Below are 24,670 nucleotides of genomic sequence, written 5' to 3' on the forward strand. Positions count from 1 at the left end.
CGTGGGACTGACCTGCACACGGAGCAGCTGGACGTGCTTTGAAGACGCAATGGTGACTTTATTAAAACCCTGGAGGGTCACACAACATTTGTTGTTTGCCCTGTTTCCAAATATAGTCACAGGAGGTTTGAAAAGTGGCTAAATCTGTGTCAAAGTTACGCTCGGATCAGTTCCTCCGCAGCGTCTCCATCGGCCCGGGTTCCCGTTTGTTTACTTCCTGCACGTGAGTTATCATTTACACGAGTATGAGACAAATTCCAAACATGGGGAATATTTCTACTGCTATAGTTTCTAATAAAAGCCCCGGCCTGTTTTAGAAACCGGCTTTAATTTGCCTCTGCCAGCCGCAAACCCGGCCTCTATTAGAGACCAAGCCGCTAATGGAATACAGGCCAGTGTTAGAGAATTTACGGTATATTTGCCACATCTGTCAAGACTGGAAAGGACCTGAAATGATTGAAATGAAAAGAAGTTTGGCATGCTGGACTTGACTCTGACTTGTCCGTCTTTAACGTGGCACTAAAGACCAAATCCTGCCCATATTTGCAGTTTGAGGGTGTGGGCTCGGCGGACTGTGAGGGGGCGCTGAGAGGTCAGTGCTACGATAAACCGCTGTGAACAGCGTCAAATAAACACGGAACATTTCTACACCGCACGGCCGATTAGCTGACATCTTCTACTTGCTGCAAGCGCTCGCCGGAAATGTTAAAATCTAGACCCTTAAACACTATTTCCTGCATTTTGAGGGAAATTTTAGTTTTTTCTTTATCACAGCCTTAAGCCCTATTCGCTGCGGTAGTGCAGCTGTTAGTGCTCGTGCTTCCCGGATTTCCAGTCCCACCTGGACGGGATCTTTCTGTGTGGAATTTGCATGTTCTCCCCATGTCTGTGTAGGTTTCCCACTACCATTAAAACATGTACAATAGGCCAGGATGAATGCGAGTGTGTTTGAGAGTGTGAGTGGGGGACAACAGATGGAAAATAGCCCATGGGTATAATCCGGTGTGACGTGTTTACATGCATGAGACCCACGTATGTTCATTAACATGCACTGTCCCGACCAAACAAACTAATAAATAAATTACCTGGGGATGTCAGTAAAAATAAAATTACCCCAGGACGTCAGGACGCACAGGATCAGCAATGTCAGTAATTCACAAGTTTTTACTGACTTTCTTACGGAAATGATGCATATCTGAATGGTGACGAAAGCCTTTTATTCATTTGAGGTTCGAGCGCTAACTTACAAGGTTTGTTTATGTGTTTATGTATTTCTTACCGCATGGCGCACGCCACGGCGAACGGCCTCAGCGTCAGGTCTGTAGGATTTTGCTAATTTCAGAAAACGGCATTCTCCTTTCTCCTTTAAACAACCTCCTCCGGCTAAACTTTGCACCAAACTCATGCATCCTAACGAGATGAGAGTCCGTGTTGATTTGTCTAACGTTGCCGGGACAACAGGACTGTACTTCGGGTTCGCACAGGCTAGATATATATTCTTCAATGACGGTGTTTCGCACGGGGTAATTATTTTCCCGTGTGGTCCACCTACTTGACTTGTCAGCCGCTATCGACTCAAAAAGGAAAAAAACAACAGAAAATCTCGGGGAAGAAATTCACAGCGTGTGGGGCCCCGATGCCAAAATGTGCTCGCGAGAACCTTTCGTACACAAGGCAACTCAATGCGCCTCATAAAATACTGTATACTCATTTGTACTACAATTAAGTGGGAACAGCAGATAATACTCTAAAATCATCACATATACAGCTTTAGTTTCACTTTAAGTCTGATGACAGATCAACTTTGTAGGAGCTGAGAGAAAACCGCCGGCCTTTTAGTCAATGGGCCAACACGAGATCTACAAAGCTACAAAGTTCCCTCACAGCAATAAGTCATCTAGAAATATGGACTTTTTGTTTTTAAATAGGTACATTTGCCCCTAATTTGAGTAACTTTGTGAAACCTGTCAATGGGGGAAGTTTCTTTTACACTTAAATTAAGAAAAATGGTGTGTTCCATTAGTGCTCTATATTTATTAAAGCACACTTCAAAATCCAGTCACAGTATAGCCTTTGCTGCAGCACTGTAGGAAGGCAACAGTATTGTCCAGACCAGACTTGGGCAAAATATGGCCCGGAGATGATTCAGTCCGGCCCTCAACTTGTAGAGCATAAATTCATAAGTATGTCAAAAAAAAAAAGTAAGTCTCTAGCCCATTCCTGTGCGGATATATGTTTTTTTTTTTATTACCAGAATGTTCACTCCACTAGGGGGCAGATTAAATAAGGATAAAAGGAAAAAAATCCACAGGTGTCCAGCAGAGGGCACTGACATAAGGAATCAGGATATAAACAACACATTGTGTGACTTGCAAGTGGGAAATGGACAGTCTGAATGAATATTGACGACAATGTAGCAGAGACTTGTGACGTTTTTATGAGGCTACAGTCCTGTCAGGCTCATTATAATTCATTTATTGAAAAAAAAAAACTCCTCAATGTATTTTCTTATCAACACATTTTTTTTATTTTGGAGCTTTTGTTCATGGACCCCGACGATACACTTCCCATATATTATACTTATATCCCTATACAAGTTTGAGTTATTGTTGGAGCGGCCCCTCCGACTCAATTCAGGCTTCTCATGTGGCCCCTTATGAAATGTAATTGCCCCCCCCTGGTCCAGATGCTTCTTCCATTCCCCTCACAACAGACAGCTAAGCTAATTATGCGTAGCAATGCGTGTGTTCACATTACCCTGTGGATGATGCCGGCTGCGTGCAGGTGCTTGATCCCGCAGAGCATCTGGTACAGCAGGTAGGACAGCCTCTCGTGGTCCAGCTCCATCTGAATCACCTGGCAGAGGTTGGCGTCCATCAGCTCCATCACCAGGTACCTGCGGCACACGGCAAACCCATGAACGAGGCCTCGACCCTTCCTAAAAGCGGCTTTCGAGGGGGATCGGACGTGGCTGCACTGTCTGGGATATCTCTGGGCGACAAATGATGACACAAAGGCCGTTCTTTCCGAAGTGGCGTGATGCACGGTGGCATTCAGGCCGCGACAAACCCCGTCTCTCCCGAAAGTGTGATGATGACATGTTTTCTGGCAGCTGTTACATCACCCCTCCATTCCTTCCAGCGACAAACTTCTAATAGATTTCCTTCTTGCTAAGTTTAGACCCCAAAAGCCTCCACAGTGAAACACTAAAGAGCAGAGTGTTTAAAGGGCTAGTTGTACGAATAGAAGCACCGAGGCTGAAAAGCGTCTAACAAAGTTCAAAACGACAGAATAACGCATAATGCGAGACCTTTAAATCCCGTCTAATCACGGACAAATTGGCTTGGAAAACCTGCCTGTGGAATCTTCTCAAATGTCACTGGAACAGAATAAGCATTTGTGCAGCGTTCGTCTTCTATCTGAGGCTCTGTGCGGACCCCGAGGCGATGATCTGTGCGTTTTATTTCAGCTCCGATCGGGCAAAAACAGACCCAGAGTCCCGGGATGGCATTATTAATCATATTTGTTCAAGTCATACGCCGTAACATCCCCCATTCCCTGCTCTGCTGCTCATAGTGTCTCCATTGGCTTTGAAGATGAAGTCAAATGCAGAGGAAGCGTGGATATTGTACTGAATGCAAATCTAAACAGAAGGTTTGTTTAAAATGGGATTTCTCGCGCTTGTGAATAACATATGAAGTAGAAAAAGACCCAGATATCTGCACCTGCAAACGGCAAGTTTGTGTGATTGCAGGCTATTCTTTCACTTAAGGTGTGGCTCAGACTAAAGCATTTGATTTGTACAAATGTTGGTTTTGTCATCCACATGAACCAAATAGTGATTTTTTTTTGAAAATTAAAAATATATATATATTTGTCTAGTAGTTTAGAATATCTTTAAAGCTCTGTTGTGTGAAATCTGATTATGGAAAATTCATCTCTGGGGCCAGAGACCATTGTTGACAACTAGGGGGTTCTAAAAATTAGCACTGGTCATTAAAAACAATACAATTAATTCAAACACTGGACATCACGTCTCTCACCTTTTCATCTTTCCTTAAAATGATATAAATAGCAAAAGCGACAAAACTCTATCCCTATAGATCAGACCTGGGCAAAATACGGCCCGCGGGCCACATCCGGCCTGCGAGATTATTCAGGCCTACAACTTGTAGGGCATAAATTCATAATGTGTATGTCCAAAAATAAAGTAAGTCTCTAGCCCATTCCTGTGCGGTAATATGTTTTTTTTTTAATTACCAGAATGTTCACTCCAGCCACTAGGGGGCAGATTAAATAAGGATAAAAGAACTCCACAGGTGTCCAGCAGAGGGCACTGACATAATATGATATCAGGATATAAACAACCCACTGTAGTCAAGTGGGAAATGGACAGTCTGCCCCTGGGCAGCTGTGGCGAGTCGCGTACTACCACGGAGTGTGGAGTGAATGAATATTGACTACAATGTAGACTTGTGACACAGGCTTGTAAAGTGCAATAAGTGTAAGTCGTTTTTATGAGGCTACAGTCCTGCCAGGCTCATTATTATTCATGCATGTATTGAAAAAAAGTTATAATATAAGATTGATTTAAGTTTGAGTTATTGTTGGTGCGGCCCTCCAACTCAATTCAGGCTTCTCATGTGGCCCCTTATGAAAATGAATTGCCCACCCCTGCTATAGATGCACCTTCCTTTTCAAATTAGCTACACACTTGACCAGCGCTTTGGAACTGGTAACAGACGGGTTTACTTCTGTAATAGCGCAGATCGTCACAGTACGTTGCAGGGACAAACCTCGCTTTATAATCATTTTTTCAAACCCTCACTCCTCTTCTGTTCCATTCCCAATCCAAATCTATAACCAGAGGTGCTCTTCAAAACCCTAATCCTCACAGTATTTGTCCTCCTCAGCTTTAACAGGCCCTCCTGCTGAGTCGAAAAAGAAGAAGAAAAACTCTTTATAAGTCTGCAAATATCACCCAAGCTCCCGGCGCGTCACATCCTCGTATTGACTCTCCGAGCACGGAGCCCGGCAGCTGTTCTCGCTAATACTCACACATCTTGGAACTCCTCCAGTGTCTTCTGCGGCGTGAATACGTTTAGCAGGCCGATTATCTGCAAAAACAACAAGGAGGCAGAGGTTATTTGGTGATTATTTTAAAGAAAACTAGAGAAACAGGGTGTAGGTCTACTCATTTTCCATCATTAACACAAGTGAACATTTGGGCTGCAGGATTAATTAGAAGTGAAATGGCCATTGGCAGAAGAGGTTTTAGGTAATATGTCAAACCAAATGTCTGCATCTCTCTGGGTTCCCATTATGAACCAAAAACGCTGTCTACAAACAGTTCATATATCAGTTTTCTCTTCCCAGAGTACAGACTAAATACAATACCGCCTCATCCACTCACAATTTAAGCCTTGCCTTTTGGAATAAAGCTCACAACTAGTTTCTGAGGACACTATATTCATCCTTCTCTTCTGTATGTTTTACTGTACTGCTTAATCGCAATCATTCATTTGCTGCTGCACAAGAAACACACCCATTGGCCGCTTGGCTTTCACTGCAAGTCGATCAATGAATCAATATTGCACAAAAAGTATCCAGTTGAATTCTACCTTTGGTGTATATATGTCTGCACTAACAGGGGATAAATGATGCTTTGTTTTGTCGTCTGTCGTAGCACTTGGGGTAATCTGGTGCATTGCTTTTGGAAGAAGGCTAATGCGGTTGCACCAGAAGCAGTGATTCAACAGAAAGCACAGATGACTAAGAGTAAAGCTCGGAAAGGTCCTCGTTTTCCCTTCAGTGAAGCGCCCGGGAGCTCAAACATGGCATGTGTGATGTGTTTGCTGATTTATGCTATTGAGCCGTGGTTTTCAAGCTTTTCTCACGGAGAGAAAAGGGCCCAAACAAGCGCATCTTAACCCCTTAACTCCCTCCTGAACAGAGCACATTTTCTCCAATTTGGCTTTACCCCAATCCAAAAGCTTCTGGAAAAAAGGTAAAAAAAAGGTATGAAAATAGCGACAGAACTAAGATGAAAACAATGATGAAAATGTGACAAAAAAGTGACAAAAATTTGACAAAAAAAATGACAAATGTGACAAAAATGTCACCAAAAATGTTTAAAAAATTACGAAAAAATGACAAAAATTTGATGAAAAAATGACAAAAATTTGACGAAAAAATGATGAAAAATGATGAAAAAGTGCCAAAAATGTCACAAAAAATGACAAAAATGTGATACAAATTTGACAAAAAATGAAGAAAAAATGAAGAAAAAATGAAGAAAAAATGACAAAAAGTGACTAAACATTTACAAAAAATTAAAAAAAAATCAACGAAAAAATTACAAAAAAAGACCCAAAAAAATTACAAAGAGTGAAGAAAAAAAATGAAGAAAAAAAAATACAAAAAAGTTTTTAAAAACATTAGCCGAAAACCCCCCAAAAAATGATGGGGAAAAAATCTGATGATGTGAGGAAAAAGATCCATTTAGATGAGTTTTGTAGATCTTAGCTTTCAAATGAGGCGTTACACTGGCCTACAGGATTTGGGTAAAGCTGAACTGGATAAAATGCTGTCAGTTCAGACGGGAGTGAAGAGGTTAAACCAAATGAGAGAACTCTTTTTGCTTTGGGAAAAACACAAAAAGAAAAAATAGCCACACGAAAAGATGTCTAAGATTTTGTGGGACGGCCTGCACGTGAATCCTGGCATTGTCATCTTGGAATATGCCGTCTGTTCATTCCCGTGACGTCGCTATAATGAGATGCAAAGCCGCGTAATTGCAAGTACATTGATTCTGACTCAACAGCAGACACAGTTTTACAACCTAATCATCTCAATTTCCTCCTCAGCGTTTCCTGGGCCGTTCCCCCTGTGAATGCCCCGTAGCGGCTAATGCTAGCAGTCATGTTTGTGCTAGCAGATTCATTATGCATGTGGAGGCTGACTCACTGTGGAGTCAGCACTCAGAAATAGGAAATAAATGTCACAGATTAGAACTGCAGATTACCCGGGGGGTTACGGATGCCTATCAATATTTATAGAGTGGAATCAGCACACAGACAGGATTTGGATGTTTTCAGATGAGCGTGACATTCTTTACTGCGACAAAACTGTGATTTTAATTTTCTTTTTGTTTCAAGGGCAGCGTTGTAAGTCACACTCGCACATACATTGAAGAAAAAAAAACCCGAGAACCATTAGCCTGGCTATTATAGTAGCCGTTACATTGAACATGTGCGTGTGGGCAGTTTACACCAGGCATTATGGTTCCAAACTGCTGCCAAACAAACAGCGTTGCCGTGACCCAGCGCAGGACACAGCGACCAGACAAGTTTCATTCCACATAAGGCTGCTCGATCATAGAAAAAATAAGAATCGCAATTACACAATCACAATTATTGACAATTATTTCTTGCCTTACAAATGAACAAGTACATATTATACAAAAATGCTCCTGTTTCTAATCTGTGTCACACCTGCCCCCTGCTGGCCAGCCCTCCCTCAAACCTGCCTAATAAAACCGAGCCGCGCAGCCTGATGACATCATCACACAGCGCTAATGTTTTAATGTCAGACAAAAAGCATTTACCATTAGCACGGGATATGAGAAGGGAACAGCAGCGTGAACTGATGCGAGTTTGCTTTGAGCTCCGTTAGAGAGATTGGCTCCTCTAAAGAGATTTAGACTTTTCTGCACAATTAGCGCCTGGGCAAAGACACAGGAGGCTACTAAACCTCTGCTCTCCTTTCAGCAAAAGGTGAGCGCTTATCAGTGGATTTCAGTTACATCTTTTACAGAGCTTAGTGTAATCATTGAAATTGTCTTTGAATTTCGATTAATTGCACAGCTCTAATTTCACACACGGTTTGAAGCTGTTGACCAAAGCAAACACCAGTGGAGAGGACGGACCCAAAACCACCTGTTAGCATTTTAGCGGATAGCATATCCTTTGTGCTAGCGGTCTGAAAAGCATGTCACGTTAAACTAATAGTGTGTGTCGTTACATGGGAAAATCTCTTGTCCCTGGGTCCGTGGGCTATACTTTAATGCAAGAGGTCAGAGAAGAGCAAGACGAAGTGTGCTCGAGTCCAGGGCAGGCCGCCTGAGCACTGCGCTCTCTCCCTCTCACTGCTGATGCTACTGTGACAAAGGAATGGCGAGGGGGAGCGCTTACCGAAGAGCTCTCAGGGCAGAAACCATCATGCACTGCAGTACCTTGTTCAGGATACTCACACAGATGCGACCATCTAAAAAGGTTACCGCATACTAAAAAGCTGCACTGTGACCAGTCTGCAGTCTAGAGCCCCGTCGGAGATTTCTGCTTCTGTAAAGTTCCCATTTATTTACTTTTCCTACAAAACTTAAAAAGTGGAAGCTCATCAGCTAAAAAAACGCAAAGCAAAGCCTTAGGAAAAAAAGTATTTAAAATGAATTTACTTGAATAATAAGGATTTCCATGCAACGGCAGCAAATGTTTTCCACAAATTGTGAACATTTCATTAGCTGCATTTGAATAAGTCAAATCATTTCACAAAGGTAGTAAAGTATCTGGTGTAAAACATCACAAAGCCATGTGTGAATCCCCGCCATTATGAGCAGTGTGGTGATGGACGGACACGAGCCTTACGTTCTTGTGGTTGACACACTTCATCAGCACCAGCTCCCTGTAGGCCCGCTTGGCGTGGGTCTGGTTCTGAAAGGGCCGGCTCAGCTTTTTGATGGCCACATTTCTCTCCAGGTTGTGGTCATAGGCCGAACTGCACAGAGAGAGAAAGACAAACACACAGTCAGCACTCATTATCTGAACCGCTACTTAAAGACTCCTTTTACAGACACGGCTGAACTGCAGCCATTAGACTAATAAGCAAACAGAGCATCTCCGCACACACAGACACAAACAGGTGAAGCTTTGTCTGGACAGTCTGGACAGTGTGGACATTTCAGTTAGGGCGACGATGGGATCAAAATTCAGAATCAATATCCCAATCCAATACCAAACTGGATTTATCCAAAAGAGAACGTGGATGCAAGCCATTAAATACATTGTTGATGCCTTTGGTTGGTCTTTAGAGTGGAAACGTTTAGGTGGCTCATCACGTTCTTTGGCGCATCTTAGAACTGGTATTTCATTATTCATAACTTAAAATAATGTTGGTCAGGTTTTCGAACTGGGCTGGAGCGCCCTCTGCTGGCAGCAGTGAGAATGAAAATACAAGCCTTCATTTTGTTTAATGGCATGCTCACAAATCAAACTCAGGACAGGGCGAGTCCTGACCGCTGTACTTTATACAGCCAACGAATTAACTGAAAAGTATCTAAAAAATGGTTAAAAAAACAAATAATTTGAAATAAGTATATTTTCCCTTGATTTGAGTAAAATGATCTGCCAATGGAAGTATTTTTGCACAAAAATAAATAAATAAAAAACAGCTTTTTGCTCTTGAAATTAGATGATAAAAAACATTTTACTTGAAATAGTTGCCTACACTTATTCCATTGGCAGATTTGTCTACTTGGAAGTCAGAATCACTTAAGTTAGGGGGAAATATTCCTAATTCTTAGAAAGCAACTTATCTAGAATTATTAGTCATTGTATATAAGGCATCAATATTTACTATTTAATTGTTTTTTTCCTCACATTTTCTAAGAGCTGAATGTAATAAGTACATTTCTCCATTGTGAGATCAATAAAGGCTATCATATCTTATTCTTTTTTTCCTTGAGTAAAGGACCAGCCAACAGAATAATCCAGTTTTGCTTGAATAAAGTTAAATACTATACCTCGCATATTTTTGATGAAGGAACACGATGTTACAAAAAGCACAAGAACGTTGATTGTCCCCTTTAACAGCCGTGCTGGTTTACCCTCCCAGAGCCAGATATAGTGAGTACCTGTATGCGCACGTGCTCAAAAGCTAAAACATCTAATACGCTGAAGTTGCACATAAAAAATAGCCAACATTGTGAATGCGTGGGGGCTTTTGCTTGTATTGCAAATCTGTCATTGATTCGCAGCCAGACGGTTCCGACTACAGTAAGTCTGACAAGTTCATCGAAAAGAATGAATCCTTTGAAGGCGCAGTCAGGAGAGATTACACTTACATTACTGCAACAATGAAGGCGCTACACGTGTTAGCAAATAATAGATAGAATGTCATTATTTACACCGGCTTATCCCGAAACCGATCCTGGCAGGCTGCGGGAAACACAATCGCCCTCTGCTCTGTCAACAAATACTACATTATGCATTGATGCCTCTCGTGCTGCGTTAGTTCTGCTAAGCTCAAAAACAGCTGACCCAGAATGTATCATCATTGAATACGCCCCTCCATGTTCATGCTGCAATCCTCCTCTGCCCAAGCACCGCCGCAGCAGCAGAACCCTCAGCCACCTCAGCGTGCTCTCCCTAGAGTGCACTGATGTTTAGGATGGGATGATAATGAAATTTAGGGTCACGATTATTAATTAATTGCGATTAACGATATTATCAAGATACTTGTCTATGGTTTAAAAATGTCTCTGAAACTGCAGAAATTAGAGGAATTATGGGAATTGGGAAACTAAATATTCCTCTTCATTGTCTGCTATAAATGTCATATAGAGTTAGACCTACTTTAACCCCTTAACTCCCACCTGAACCGAGCACATTTTCTCCAGTTTGGCTTTACCCCAGTCCAAGAGCTTCTGGAAAAAAAGCTGTGAAAATAGCGACAAAACTGCGACGAAAAAAAAAATGATAGAAAAGTGACAAAAAAGTGAGAAAACATTGATGAAAAAGAGGAAAAATGTCACAAAAATGTCACAAGAAATTGACAAGAAATTTACAAAAAATTGACGAAAAAATGAAAAAAAATGTGACAAAAAATGACAAAAATGTGACAAAAAAATGACCAAAATGTGACAAAATGTGATAAAAAATTGACGAAAAAAAGGACAAAAAATTGACGAAAATTTGACAAAAAATGTACAAAAAATAAAAATGAAAAAAAGTGATAAATTGACGGAAAAAATGACAAAAATGTGACAAAAAATGACCAAAAAGTTACAAAAATGAGTTGAATACCCAACAAAAAAATGATGGAAAAAAAAAATCTGATGACATGAGGAAACAGATCCTCTCGGTTCAGGGGGGAGTTAAGAGGTTAAGTATATTTAATGAAACAAATTCAACTCAAAACTAATCAAAAAAAGATTTTTGCAGCAGTATAGAACAAAAAACAGCTGATCTTTTCATAGCCATGGAGAGAAAGTCATTGTTGCTGGTTTTATAAGGCAGCCCTTTATGAACGCAGAAGAACCACAGAACATTAAACTGCTAGCGTCGAATTAATCGGCTTTGCTGCCTGGTAAAGACGACAAACTATGAGAAAGCTTCTGACTGTAGCTTCGCAAACAATGCAGGTGGTTGTCTCTCAGATGGGCGGACCTGCAAGTTCGTAGCATTAGCTCAGACTCTTCGACATGTTCCTCACGTGGGAGTTTCATCTTAGTTTTCTTTTGCTGTCAATCCAAAAAAAAAATCCCACACCTCAGACTTAACTTTCTCCCGGGAGGGCAAAGTGTGGAGTTATTCAGATCCAAAACGTTCACCTGTTCAAATGTCATCTCACTCATTCTGCCAAAAGCTTGCAATGCATTACACTATAATGTCAAAGGGATCACTAAAATGGTGATTGCTGTTGAATTCTGATATTGTGCATGCCCCCGCTGTTGAGACCCGCAGGTGAAGAAGTAAACGGGACTCACCAGACTATCCCCTGTGCCCCGGAGCCAATGGGTCTGAGGTTCTGGTAGCGTTTTAAAACGGTGAAAGTGGAATCGCCCACGTCTATACTGTAGTACTCCTTCTCGCGCTTGTTCCGGTTCATAGTGGCACCTGGGACCTATGCCGAGGCAGGGGCATCCAAGTGGAGCTCTCCTCCCAACACCTGGAGACAGACAGATAGAGGAGACATATTAGTTCAAAATAAATATGCAGATATACAATTATTAAAAAAAAGAATACAAGGCTCAAGTTTATGTAAAAGGTTAACACAAAACATGTAACAATGACAAAGATCTTTTTGGCTTAAGCTTCCCTCCCGTATCAACCTCAGTAGCAATAATGGGATTAGTGTCACAAAAATGCTTAAAAAAACAGAACAGAAAAGAACAGAACAGAAAACTGCACTCTCGAGCAGCGGTTATGAAACTGTAGGCAGCAACTTGTACAACTGGAGAAGACCGACTTGGGCCTTTCCTACTATGTTACTTTGGGTCATTTTTAACAACCCTTTATACAAAATTTAGACCTCATTTTAGGGACGCACCCATCCGGTCTGGTATCGGATATCGGAGCGGATGCTAGAAAAAAGGAATATATTGGGTATTGGCTACAAATATCCAATACAGAACCGATACTATTTTTGGGTCTCACCGCTTTGAAAACACAACTTTCATCAACTAAAGATAAGAGAATGTGGGCAGAACCTGGACAATTCAATAGCTGGGTTAGTTTTTACCTCCTTTTTGATCGCCGCACAAAATGCCACGGCTAGCAACAGCTTGCTAAAGCTTGCGGGAGCATGCTAATGCTAAGGGCTGCTAATCAAGGCTGGGTCAGAAGCTATGATAGAAATGCCAAGAGCCAAATAAAATAAAATAAAATCGCCCACTGTGTTTATTTTAGTTTATGATATGATGTTAGAGAATTACTGAAGACATTTTGAAGACTTTATTGACTTCACAATGGAGATAAGACGAACGTTCACTTTTTCACTCAGAGAAAGCCAGTATCGGAAGTAAAAAAGTTGGATCGGTGCATCTCTACCTCATTTGCTGGCTCAGCAAGATATAGTTAGCGGTAGATTTAATACACTGCCTGCACAATTATTGCACAAATTCGTTTTTTGACCATATTGTTATTTTTTTTCACATTTTTAAACTTCAAACAGTGTAAAGGCTGTTGGATTGAAGCGTCTCAGGTAATGGCGATGCTTGTAAGAGAAGGTACGGTTAAAGCAGTCACAGCATGTCCACAGAACCATCAAACGTTTTGTTGCCAGTAGCCAACAGAGAGAAAAAAAACACAAACCGATCAAAAATCAAGCATAAAGCCGTCAGGATTCCATTATCTTACCAGCTGCTGTCATTTTCAGCAGCTGTAACTGACCTGAAGTGTCCAGAAGTACAAGGTGTTCACTGTTTGGAGACATCGCCAATGTGAGAAAAGAAGAACCACTATTGATCAAGACGCATAAGCTAAAATGTTTATTCATGCAAAACATCGCCATCATCTGGGACACTTCAATCCAACAGCCTTTGAGAATGTGAAGAAACAATATGATCAAAAACCTAATTTGAGCAATAATTCTGCCAAACCAAGGCCATGTCTTCAACCAAAGACATGGCTGAACATTGGCTTATAAACAAAAGGAGGAAAATGAGCTGCTACCTGCCTACATTCTCAGTAATGACCTAAATTCCCTTCTCCCAGGATAAATAATCTCACCACATCCGAAGAAAACATGCAACTACTTTGCAGAGGAATAAAGCGAAAGATTGCAAGGCACTGTTGTGTTAAAATGAATCACAACAAAACAAATCCGCCCTGTTTACTCTTCAATAACAAGTCGGATTTTTAGAAAGAATCTATAAACACCAAGCAGGGGAATAGACGACATTCGAACATGTAAAGCCGAGCTGTGTGGAGTTCAGAGAGGCAGGGAGAGAAACAGAGAGAGGGGATCGAGGACACTGGGTTTTTATGCTGGAAACAAGAATCATTAGTGGAATTTGGAGCGCCGCGCTGAAAAGGTTGGCTCGTAGATGATGGCTGTTCGTTTCGCAGAGCGCGATCCACATCCTGTAAAATCATTCCGCCTCCAACGCTCTGCTCGTCTCCAATGCTAGAGTTTCTGTGGCTGGATCCGACTGTGGCTTCGAGATACAATTCCCCACAGTGTGTTCTGTCCAAAATGACTGCAACCACCGCTTACTATGATCGTCAAGATATAGTTGGCCAATATCAAAAACAAACAGGCTCGATACGGACGCCCCAAGGAATATCGGCTATGGTCGGCCAACATTTTGCAGATGTGGCCGATGTCAACTCGCCAACGACTTTGGCGAATATCTCCGGAAGGAGACAGGAAGTGATAGAAACTTCCTGTCTTCAGCATCGCAGAAGAGAAGGACTACAGCTTTAAAGTGAGTTCTGAGGCCTCGAGGTCTCTGGGAAATCTCCTGTGAAACCGCTTTGGAGATTTGGGTCTAAAGGTTCTTCCTTTTACAGATCTGCTTAACACAACCGCCAGTGTATTCCAAATGATACTAGATCAATACAAGGCATTTTCATCGTCAAAATCTGTCCACTGGGCAATTACATGAAGTGTCATTACTAGTGCCAAAACTTTAGCAACTATATGGAGCTAAATTGGTGCCAACTTGGTGGGAATAATTACAAGCGGTAGTAATAAGAGGCAATAATGAAAAAAAGGGCAACAAACGATTAGATTTTTTGTTAGCTTTTAGTTCCTCAACTAAATGTTAATGTCTACACAAAATCAACCAGTCTATTCTCTGAAAAAGCTACTGGCAGTCATCATGTTTACCCACTTTGTTGTGTAAAAGAGGTGTGAACGGGTGCATTTTTGTTTAATTAAAGGCACACTGCGTAACATTTTGGACTGTACTGTTGCAGCAAAACAAAACATGCTCCTAATGACGCAGAAAACTTGGACTTGGCTGAAAAACTGACCCGTTTAAATCTCAAATTCTACCGCCTTTCGTCACATCTCCATGGAAACGAGCTGGAGACGCACCCACTCCCAGTAAAGTTTACAGTCATCCCTTAGGACGGGTGAGCCTCATAAATGTTTGTTTGTACATTTATGGGGGATTTTTCAATGATGAAAATATCTGACATAAAATAAATGCTTATATTTCAATTTTATTTATAGGGTAAAATTCTACGCGGTGTGGCTTTAAAGGGACTATAGGGAGTTTAAAAATGTTAAAATTATGTATTTTCCTCCCCCTACATGTTCCAGCCATGTCCTAATGTGTAGAATGAGCTCAGACCTGTTCACCACAACTGCCTCTAAAATCCTGCACTGTCACTCAAAAACGTGTCACTTCGGGTCCGAATTGCCGTCATGCACGAGCTTAATATAGAAGGTGCAGTTACGCATATGGCCTGAGGTGGCAGTAGTGAGTATAAAATGGCGAACTTGCATTCAGCCCCTTTAAGCACTAAATAAGCAAACAACTGAAAACAATGTTTGCCAATAAAACCTTGGCCCTTCTTGAACTCTGCTACTCAGAGAAGAGCGCCAGCGATGTTTATACAACTCAAAATGATCAGTTTGGCCTACATTTTGTTGTACAGTTGCATAATGAGTAATGACAGTAAACGCACTTCATCACCTTTACCAATTCTGCCTGAATAGCATTTATTCCATCCAACCGTGAGTAACTTTGCTCATCACTTACCTTAAAACGCATCTGTTGCTCTGCTCATTTCTTGTTTTTCAAATCATGTCTCTTTTCTGTGTGATGCGATGATTCTACGGCCGCTGCCCACTGTTTCCATCCAATCCTATTTTTCAACCTCTAGGGAATCCGACTTGAACTGCCAGCGACCAGACTAATTCTTTGTATGGAACAGCAAATGAAATAAGATTGTCCGGGCCAGGGCGACTCAAATAGAGACGTGCACGAAATGTCAAACAGGATCTTAAGCTTGTCCCCTAAATGCGTTCCCCTCAGCATGTCCTCAGCGCCTATACCCGACCCTGCTTTCTTCATCTCTCTCCCCCCTCGCTCTCTCTCTCCCTTTTCCACTTTCCTGCCTTTGCTGTTTTTGATCATAACACCATCTTCCCCCTTCCCCGCTGAACAATCTTGTCGACTGTCGGGAGCTGAGCCGCAGAGGCGCGTGGATTTTTCCCAAACTCCGCGCAAAAAAAGCTCTGAAAGAAGATGTTTTAACGAGCAAAAGCAGCAGGTGTAGGAGCAAATAAACATGCGGCGGAATGGGCGCCCGCCAGCCTCGCGACAAGCCCGCTTTGCTTGACTATAAATAAAAAATACCTTTTAAAGCAAAATATGTGTGGCACCATGACACATATTTGGGTCCTCATTCATTTACAGGGGAGATGCTAAATTGATTTGTTTTGGGGGTTGTATTACCTTTTTTCCATGTTAAAAGGAATAGGCCACCGTTTTTACATACTGAGATATGTTCTTACCTTAGCTTTGACGAGTTCTTTAGGACCTGTCTGGTCTTCACCCGTGCCTTCAGTCACGTAAACACAGTAGTAGTACACACAGGAGTACACAGGAGTAGTTTAGCATCCGCACAGTAAAGTGAAGATTACTGCACGAATTTCGAACTACTCCTGGTATTATTACGCCTTACAATATAGTTCCCCCTTTTATCCGCTTAGAATCCACATTGTTTAATTTGTGTAATTATACTTTGTAGTGTAACACTTCACGTAACCATATTTAAATAGGGAAAACATGGAAGAGCTTGGTAGCTTCTATCTTCACCAGTTTTGGAGCTATAGTGGAGAGGGGGAGAGGCTAAATGCTAACGCCGTCTGCGCTGTGTTTACGTGACTGAAGGCACGGGTGAAGATCAGACAGGTCCTAAAGAACTCGTCAAAGCTCAGGTAAGAGCATATCTCAGTATGTAAAAACGGTGGCCTATTCTTTTAAAACATAGTTCCCTTGTCGAAACCCCACCACCAAAAGAGAGGAATATTCTGTCATTTCCTCTCTTTTTCCTCTCTTTTGTCATTTTTTGTCAATTTTTTGTCAAAAACTTCTATTTGTATTTCCTAGATTTTGTTGTGGGCCCCACTGTGTATTACTACACCAAATTTGTTTAGCATGCCGTTAACTCATAAATATGACTTCACCCTGCTGCCTGTAGAGGGCACTGCAGGCGAGTAATGAGATGCCATCACTCGTCAAGTCTTTTCCATTCCTGTTCACTGAAATTACAAAATGTGAAATGCCAATGCTCAAACGTCCCAAAACCGTTTTTTTAAGCCACCTGTGACCATTTCCATCAAGTTAAGTAGGGCTGCGCAATCAAGGCCGTGGGAACCCAGGGTGCTGAGGGCGCTGCAGCACCACCTTAATCGAAACATCTTCACACAGCTCTGTGCGCAATTTATCGCAAAAAATATTGTATCGTAATAATAACTGAGGCAATATCCGTATCGTAAGAAGCCACTACATAGCCCGAAATGAGTCAAGTCTTCCATCTGAAGTCTTGTTTTACCACATAAGTGAAACACTTCAAAATCAAAACAAGATTAGCAGAAGTGTATGATAAACTTTCTAAAATACGTCAGTGTTTCATCCACGGAACACAACTTAGAAGGAACTGAATTTTAGTTTTGAGAGAGGAAGATGGACGGAGACTGACTAAATACATCAGATTCTAGTGAAACCTGAAAATGAAACAGAAGCACATCAACAGGGTGTTTAAGGACACTGGAAAAGGTCAAAAGTGAAACTTTTTTTTTGTTTTAAAGACCAAATCCGAGCCGATCTGCAAAAATGTTATCGAAATGGTCAAACAGATTTCAAAAGCCTGTGTCAAATCATCAATGGGTTAAAAGTGCTTGACTGAAAATGCCATTTCAGTAAAAAAAGAGAAGAATTTTTTACAAATAAATTCATTTTGTTTTGTAGCTCTGAAAGAGTTAACCAATTAATAAACTTAAGGCGCCATCGAAAATGAAGGTTTGTTGATGCATCGAGGGTACAAGTGAACACTGGGCTATTTTAATAAAAGAGCGCTTTGTTGTCATGGAACAAAAATAATAAGTTACAACAAAAGCACCGTTATCAGCTCTGAATATTAAATGTATTCATTTTCTGCTGCATTATGAATAGAAGGGAGGTTCCCCTGATAACGCTCTTCAAGCTGCCAGAGCTAATTTTATGCACTACTTGTACTTCTGGGTTTCATTTCAATGCTTAGAAGATTCAACTTTGAAGACGTGTCCTTAATGTTTGCTTTTTGTCTCATGGCTTAACACCGTATTTGAAGAAAAGGAAATGAACGACAAAACTTTGGACTTGGGCAGCACATTAAATTGCAAAATTAGCGTTATTGTGACGATCTTTGAACATCTTAGAATAACTAGTCACTGAGGTCCATCCTTTGAGCAAGACTCCTTAAAGATAAACTTTCAACTGGTTGAAATCGCAAAACTGATGGATGAAAACTGTAAATCGCAAAAGGGTCTTATTTTGGACAATATCTTAGCAAACCCTGGAGTCTTGTATTATTTTAGTCTTTAAAGCAGTACTAAGTAACTCGTTTACCTTAATAAATCATTTCCGTAGTCCCTCTGGGGGTAATACAAGTGTTAATGGGATGATTGGAGGGTCTTTCATCTCCCCCTGATGTCTGGCCAGAAAACCACACTTACAGCTTTTCCTGCACCAGGTCAGAGGCCCCAATACGCACCAATGGAATGACAAAGAAGAAGCCAACAGGCTAACGAGCAAAGCTAACTGCGGGAAAGTGCCAAACAGTATTTACAGCCCAGTTAGAGTGAAAAAAAAAAAAAGATCTCCATTGTGTAATTGGATGTACAATATCCCTCTCTCCCTTTGTCTTTTCTGTCAGTGTAGTATTTACTCTCACGGAAAATTAATGAGTAAAAAACACAACATGCTAACGACACCTGCAGTGGAGCTCATGAGTTACTTAGAACTGCTTTAATCACAAATCGAAAAACAAAGCGCAAACGTAATTTGGATTGTTCCGATACAAGAAACAGAATTTCATCCTGATGCCACAGTTTTTTTTCTCCGTATCGTATCGACGATTACCTGAACCAAAACCATTTTGCGTTTTTCCTCAAGAGGACCGAGCTGTTTACAAGTGCCGTGGCTAACGCTCAAATCAACACTGGCTGGGGGGCTCTGCTGACAATAAAACTCCCAATCATTACAGCTATACATTTGTCGTACCTTTGTGTTGCCTTCATTTAATCTTTAGAGTGGGTGCAGAACATTGACAGAATAAAGCAGGGCAACTCACAGCGCGAATACTTTGTTTGTTAGCATCTTTGTACAGACATAGTTATTGTTTTTATTCACACGTCAAGGCATCGAACTGGTACTCAGTAACGGAGACTACTCTTAGCCCAAGTATTGGTACCAAATCAGAGAAGAAAATGCTAAATGTGTTATTAAAGGTGCATTATCCAACTTCTTATGTGAAAAAAAAAAGAGTTGATATTTGTGTGTATAGAGCTCCACAGTCCCGCCCCTTGCGGTCTTGTTGCTCCGGTTCGGAAGCAAAAAATCCCTGTCTGCACGACCGTCGATTTTCCAAAAATTCAAATATTAAGAGTTTAACGTCACCGCAAAAGCTAATCAGCTATGTAGCAATTCGTGACCATAAAATGTTTCATTTCAATCCAAAAAGAAGACATAATGTTGAATAAAAGGCAAAGGTACAAGGACATAATTCACTTCCTGACTATAGAAACTCCGTATCCCAAGAACCATTGCGACATCGCGCCCGCTGGTCAAGGCAACAAGGTTTTCAGCAAACACGGCGAGTTTCTTTTACTTTGCAGACAAAAGTTGTATATTATTTCACTATCAAACAATCTGAATCCTGCTAATTGGAATAAAATGAACTGTGGTTCGTTTAATTGGATCGTTGGGAACATTTTTTTGATCCATCTGACGTTTTTCTTACCATCAGTGTTAGATATGGATAAAACGTCAACTATCTGCCTGCATTATGTTTTAATACATTGTTTATGATATGTTGTCTACATTACAATAAACAAATACGTGTGGGAACGTGAAGCTCCACCAATCAAAAGCCTCGTAGTAGATCATGGGACTCCCGAGCATCCTGGGTAATGTAGTTCTAGGACGAAGGCTCGCAGTTAAACTGTATTTTAACGTAAACTAGATCGATCTCATACGTGCTATTTTCACCTGCGTCTGACTTTGAGGTCGCTTTATAACCACAGAGCTGGATTCAGCCCAAGATGACGTAGTTACGGAGTTAAAGACTTTATTCGAAATCAATACGGTCTCAAAGCAAAGGGGAATTTTACTTCCGGACCGGAGAGGAGGCGGGACTGTGGAGCTCTATTGACCCAGTAGTGACCCTGCTGTATGAGTGGTCAGCATGGCCCCTTTACTTTCCATCACAGTGGTCTCTCTAGGACGCTCCAGGATCAATTGCAAAAGCGTTGCAGAGTAAAGGCTAACAATACAGCTGCTGGGTCACTACAAGGTCAAATATGCACAAGTACCACATACATAATACTTTCTTTTTTCACTGCCGTCCAAGCACCCACCCAATTTCAATCTTCCAACACCGGCCATTTGTACTTGTCCAAAATTAGCACAAAAAAAATTTCCCCCAGCGTTAACTTGAGACCGTTGCGATCACAATGCTCAGCTAAACGATGTTATTTCACAGAGTGCATCGTGACGCGTGTGGTTTTCTCTTTTCGTGGCTCGTGGCACGGCAGCAGGAGAGTTTCTGAGGTTGAGGAGTGTTAGCCTGCCAGATCTGTGACGGCGTGCGAAAGCGGCCCTGAGAAAGATATGACAGTGTGTGTCGGCCTGTCAGCCCAAATCCTGCTTTTGGAGAGAGGGTGTAGCGTGGATGCGGAGGCTAGAATCGTATCACGGTCTCAGTGACTCCCGTTCCATGTGACCAAATATATCATTGCATGACTAACTTCAAATGAATGGAAGTTGGGAAATGGATAGATGAAGCAACGGTGACAAAACAGTCCTCGATGAAGTGACCATTTTTCTCGGGAAGAGGCGCTAAGACGAGGAAGGGCAGAGTTGGCTTGATTTACAGCGGCCTTCACTTTTCCACTGTCCATCATTCTGTCCACATAAGGACCCGAGCCGCCACTCACCGCACATTACAGCTTTAGTTACGGACACAAACGCGCTCGGATTTCTCAAACCGTTGGTTCGCGTTATAATGAGGGATTACACCTAGGATTAGGTTTACGTTTTGCATTCGGAATTCCGCTGAGAGTGCACGTTTCACATGCCCAGAAGCGCAAACAATTGAGAGAATGTTGAAATTAGAATTGCAAGAATCATGTGCCTTTTTGAACACATTTGTAGAGATCTAACCCAACAGAAACGGTTTTGTCAGCAGCATGTGATGTCCAGCATGTGTAATGTCCTAATAGGGAGTCTTCCTAGACGAAAACCTACGATTTTCCATAAAACTGTGATCTCTTGCGATATGGATACTCCGAGAACACCAATAACGATGACATCTCGTTGAAAAGACCCTTCAAGTTAAACACTAGGCATCGACTCTGCGTGGGAGGACACAAGTGCTCTTCACCTGCGGATGTGCCATTGCCACTTCCAACAGCTTATTAAGCGATTACAGCAGCCTGTCAACACCTCGGCACCATAACCTCGGCAACAACTTGCATCACGTTTTTTTTTGTGTGTGGAGTGGCAGGAAACGGGGGCCAGTAGATGGAACGTTTTTTCGGGCAGGTCCGTGGAAAGCGGAAAAGGGTGCGCACAGAATATAGTACTTGGCACGGGCTTCGTGATGGTAGATTGCGAAGGGCCAAGAGCGTAAATTTAATCACGAAAGGTCACTTTGATAATGCTCTTTATTCCTCGGCCAATTTAGGTAGTGGTTCCATGTCCTTGAACGCTCCTCCTTTTTGGGAATAAGACTGTAAAAGCCGAAGTGAAAGGTGTGGCATCACCTCGCTGCAGGATTAACCCAGTGAGGCAGGAGCGCCAACTACTCCAGCCACAAACGACAGTGTCACAGAGCGGCGGCGGTGGTAGCGCAATGGTCGGAACATTTGTCTGGGATGTTCGGGCTCCACCTGGACGGATACGGTCTCCGGTTAAGACTCTTCGCCCCAATTTTAGGGAGCAACGAAGCTGGACAGTGACAGAAAAAGACAAGTGGCATAAACATGTGCCAAAACCACAGTCAAAAAAAAGTGCGCACCCAAACACTCACGGGGCAACATCCGGCTGTTGGGACACAAAGTCCACATGAACCGCGCTTTCCTTTAATTGTGTGAATCACATCATAAATCAAAGCGCGACCGCAGGATCCATCCAGGAATATTGCAATTAGAATTGTTTTCCCCAATTCCAACTCTTGCATAAAACCCACACCTCCTAATCCCCTCTCTGCAGTCTACCTTTCACTTTTTTTTTGGTGCAGGACTCGGATTTCTTCTCGGTGCTTTTTGGCTGACTGCTCCCTTTCAACTTGGCACGGATCCTTTTCCAACACAACTCGCTCGCAGCAACGTGCAGTGCAGCAAGCCTGGAAGCCAATATCAATCAAACTGTTAGCTGTGCATGGGGGAAAAGCGTGTCCAGAAGATGCATAGCTCGTGCTGCAACGCATGTCGTTCCTAGATCCTGACAGTCACAGGGAAGGGGGGGGAAAGCGTCAGTTAAACAGCGCGTAATTTGCGTATTTTAGGAAGGTACGCTTGGATGAATCGGTGTGATCGCTTTGAATCTGTGTAAATGTCCAATTTGGGACGTTATGCGAGGGAAAAACAGGGCTATCCCACCTGTTAAAGTGCAGCACGCTGATACTGACAATGCTAAACGAGCTAGCTTTGCCATTTAAACTCGCGTCAAAACATGGGCGTGTGAGGTCCGACTAGCGCGTATTTTACACACAAGACGAAGCGGTGTTTCTGGATCAACTTTACCCCGTCCTTACGACTGGTGTGGTAGTGTGAACAGCCCACCAGTGCACAAACACACACACACACACACACACACACAGGCGGGGGGGGGTAAAAAAGCAATGCTATGGTGTGTGTGCGCGCTCGGACACGGATAGGTTACAGTAGCGTGCCTCCCAGCGCAGCCACTCTGTCTGCCTGTCTCTACCCGTTAGGCCAGAGCTGTTCCAACAAACTCCCCAAGTAACATACATGCACACACGCCTATTTACTAGTCCCATGTATGACCCCAGAGGTGCACGCGCCCACGCCCGAGACCAGGGCGACAACAAGCCTCAACATGCCTCACACGAAGGAAATAACATACAGAGCTGTGTGTGCGTGTGTGTGCGTGTGTGTGGAGCTCACCCCTCTCCTCCTCCTGGTTAATTCCAACAGTCCCACCACCACCACAGCAGTCAGTCAGTCAGTCAGTCAGCCAGCCGCCCGTGTGTGTTCTCCGTGTGCTGCTGCTGCTGCTGCTGTACTACCCGACTGGATGATTTTTTCAGGGAAGGGGGGGAAAAATCGGCGCTTTAATCCAAGCTTCCAATTATGCTAGCACACCGGGATCCACGCAAAAATACATGTGTAGACTGGAGGCGAGCGAATCTCAGAGCTTCCGTGACACAGGCACTTTCTGCCATTTCATACCGACGTCGTCTGGTCGAAAGCTTCCGATGTTTCCTTCGGCTGCACAATGAGGAGCGGCCAGCGTTCAAGAGCGCCTGCGTTTCCGGGAGGCGTCGGAGAAACCGGAAGTGGATATTTTGCAGCCGCGCTCGCATGTTTGTTGTTTGTAGGTGGTCTTTTACTATGGTGTGTAGTTTGTTCGTTTTTTGTTTTTGAAAATTAGAAATTAAATTCTGTGCTTCATGAGCAGTAGTTATCTTAATGATACATTGATGTAGGCAATAATGATAGCCTAAATAATATTTGAAGTGCATATTTTTTTAATAATGTTTTAAAAAAAATTATGAAGTCTTGTGGTATAATGACTGTGGCATGTATAAATCATAGTTTCACACCAGTGAAGTGACAATTTAATAATTAAAGGTGCCATAAAATGATTATGTTCTAATCTAGACAGAGCATATAACAAGGGAAAGTTCCATAGAACCTACTCACTCATTTCTCACATTATTATTGGTCAAATTAAACTGCGTAAAAGTCACCATTACAGCGGCCAGTCATGTGACAGCAATCTTAGCCTATCAACCAATGGCCGCTTGTAGCAGAGATTCATGACCATGACACTCGGGGCCGCCATGGCCCTCCATTGCTGCAGTACCTCCATATAGGGGCGGCAGAACAAGCTAACTTTCCATTAGGAAGCATTGCACTTTAGACACATTAAAACAACTGTAAAGCCTGGTGCCTTTTTTTTTTTTTTTTAACTTTCTACAACTAGATATTCCTTCTGTGATAACGCTGGGTTAGGCGCAATCGGGGCTACGATGGAACTTCATGTCACGCGAGAGCCGAGTCTACAGTGAAAATCCCGGCAGTTTGCCCTTTGATCGAGCCCATGCTCGATCATAGCTGGGTAGGAGGAGTCTGTAAATCCACCATGGATACCTTTTCGAACGTAGTTATTAATGTAAACAGGGAGGAATAAGAACGAGCTGTCTATTATTTTTTATACGTCACATTGCAAGCAACTGAAATGGTGGTCTCCAGTGTCCAAATTTGACGCCATCATTTTTTTTAACTGAATGCTATATTGTTGCACGGTAAAAGTTGTGGAATTGAGTGAGTCTACATAGAAAGCCACTTAAGCCCAATATATGTCTTTTTGTGTTATAAAGCTGATATAAATTAAGATAAATTAAATTAAAGGGTCCCTAAGTCTTCTATCTAGAACTTAATAATTGATGTCATCACTTCAGATCGAGGGCAGGTGCCTTTATAG

At 42.2% G+C, this 24,670-nt stretch overlaps 1 protein-coding gene across 1 annotated transcript in view; it reads right to left on the reverse strand.

Annotated features, from left to right (window-relative positions):
• Window positions 1–23,437, reverse strand: part of mapk8b (mitogen-activated protein kinase 8b) — a gene marked incomplete at its 3' end in the record, with an annotated part of 39,762 nt that extends 16,325 nt beyond the window's left edge. Inside the window, 5 exon segments of the mRNA XM_079576762.1 lie at window positions 2,758–2,896; window positions 5,059–5,117; window positions 8,646–8,775; window positions 11,765–11,946; window positions 23,128–23,437. Of these exon segments, the coding sequence (XP_079432888.1) occupies window positions 2,758–2,896; window positions 5,059–5,117; window positions 8,646–8,775; window positions 11,765–11,886 (450 nt within the window). The 5' untranslated portion in view covers window positions 11,887–11,946; window positions 23,128–23,437.
• Between the last annotated feature and the right edge of the window lie 1,233 nt (window positions 23,438–24,670).

This window comes from Gobius niger (assembly GCF_951799975.1).
Source record: "Gobius niger genome assembly, chromosome: 19".
In the NCBI taxonomy this organism is placed as follows: Eukaryota; Metazoa; Chordata; class Actinopteri; order Gobiiformes; family Gobiidae; genus Gobius; species Gobius niger.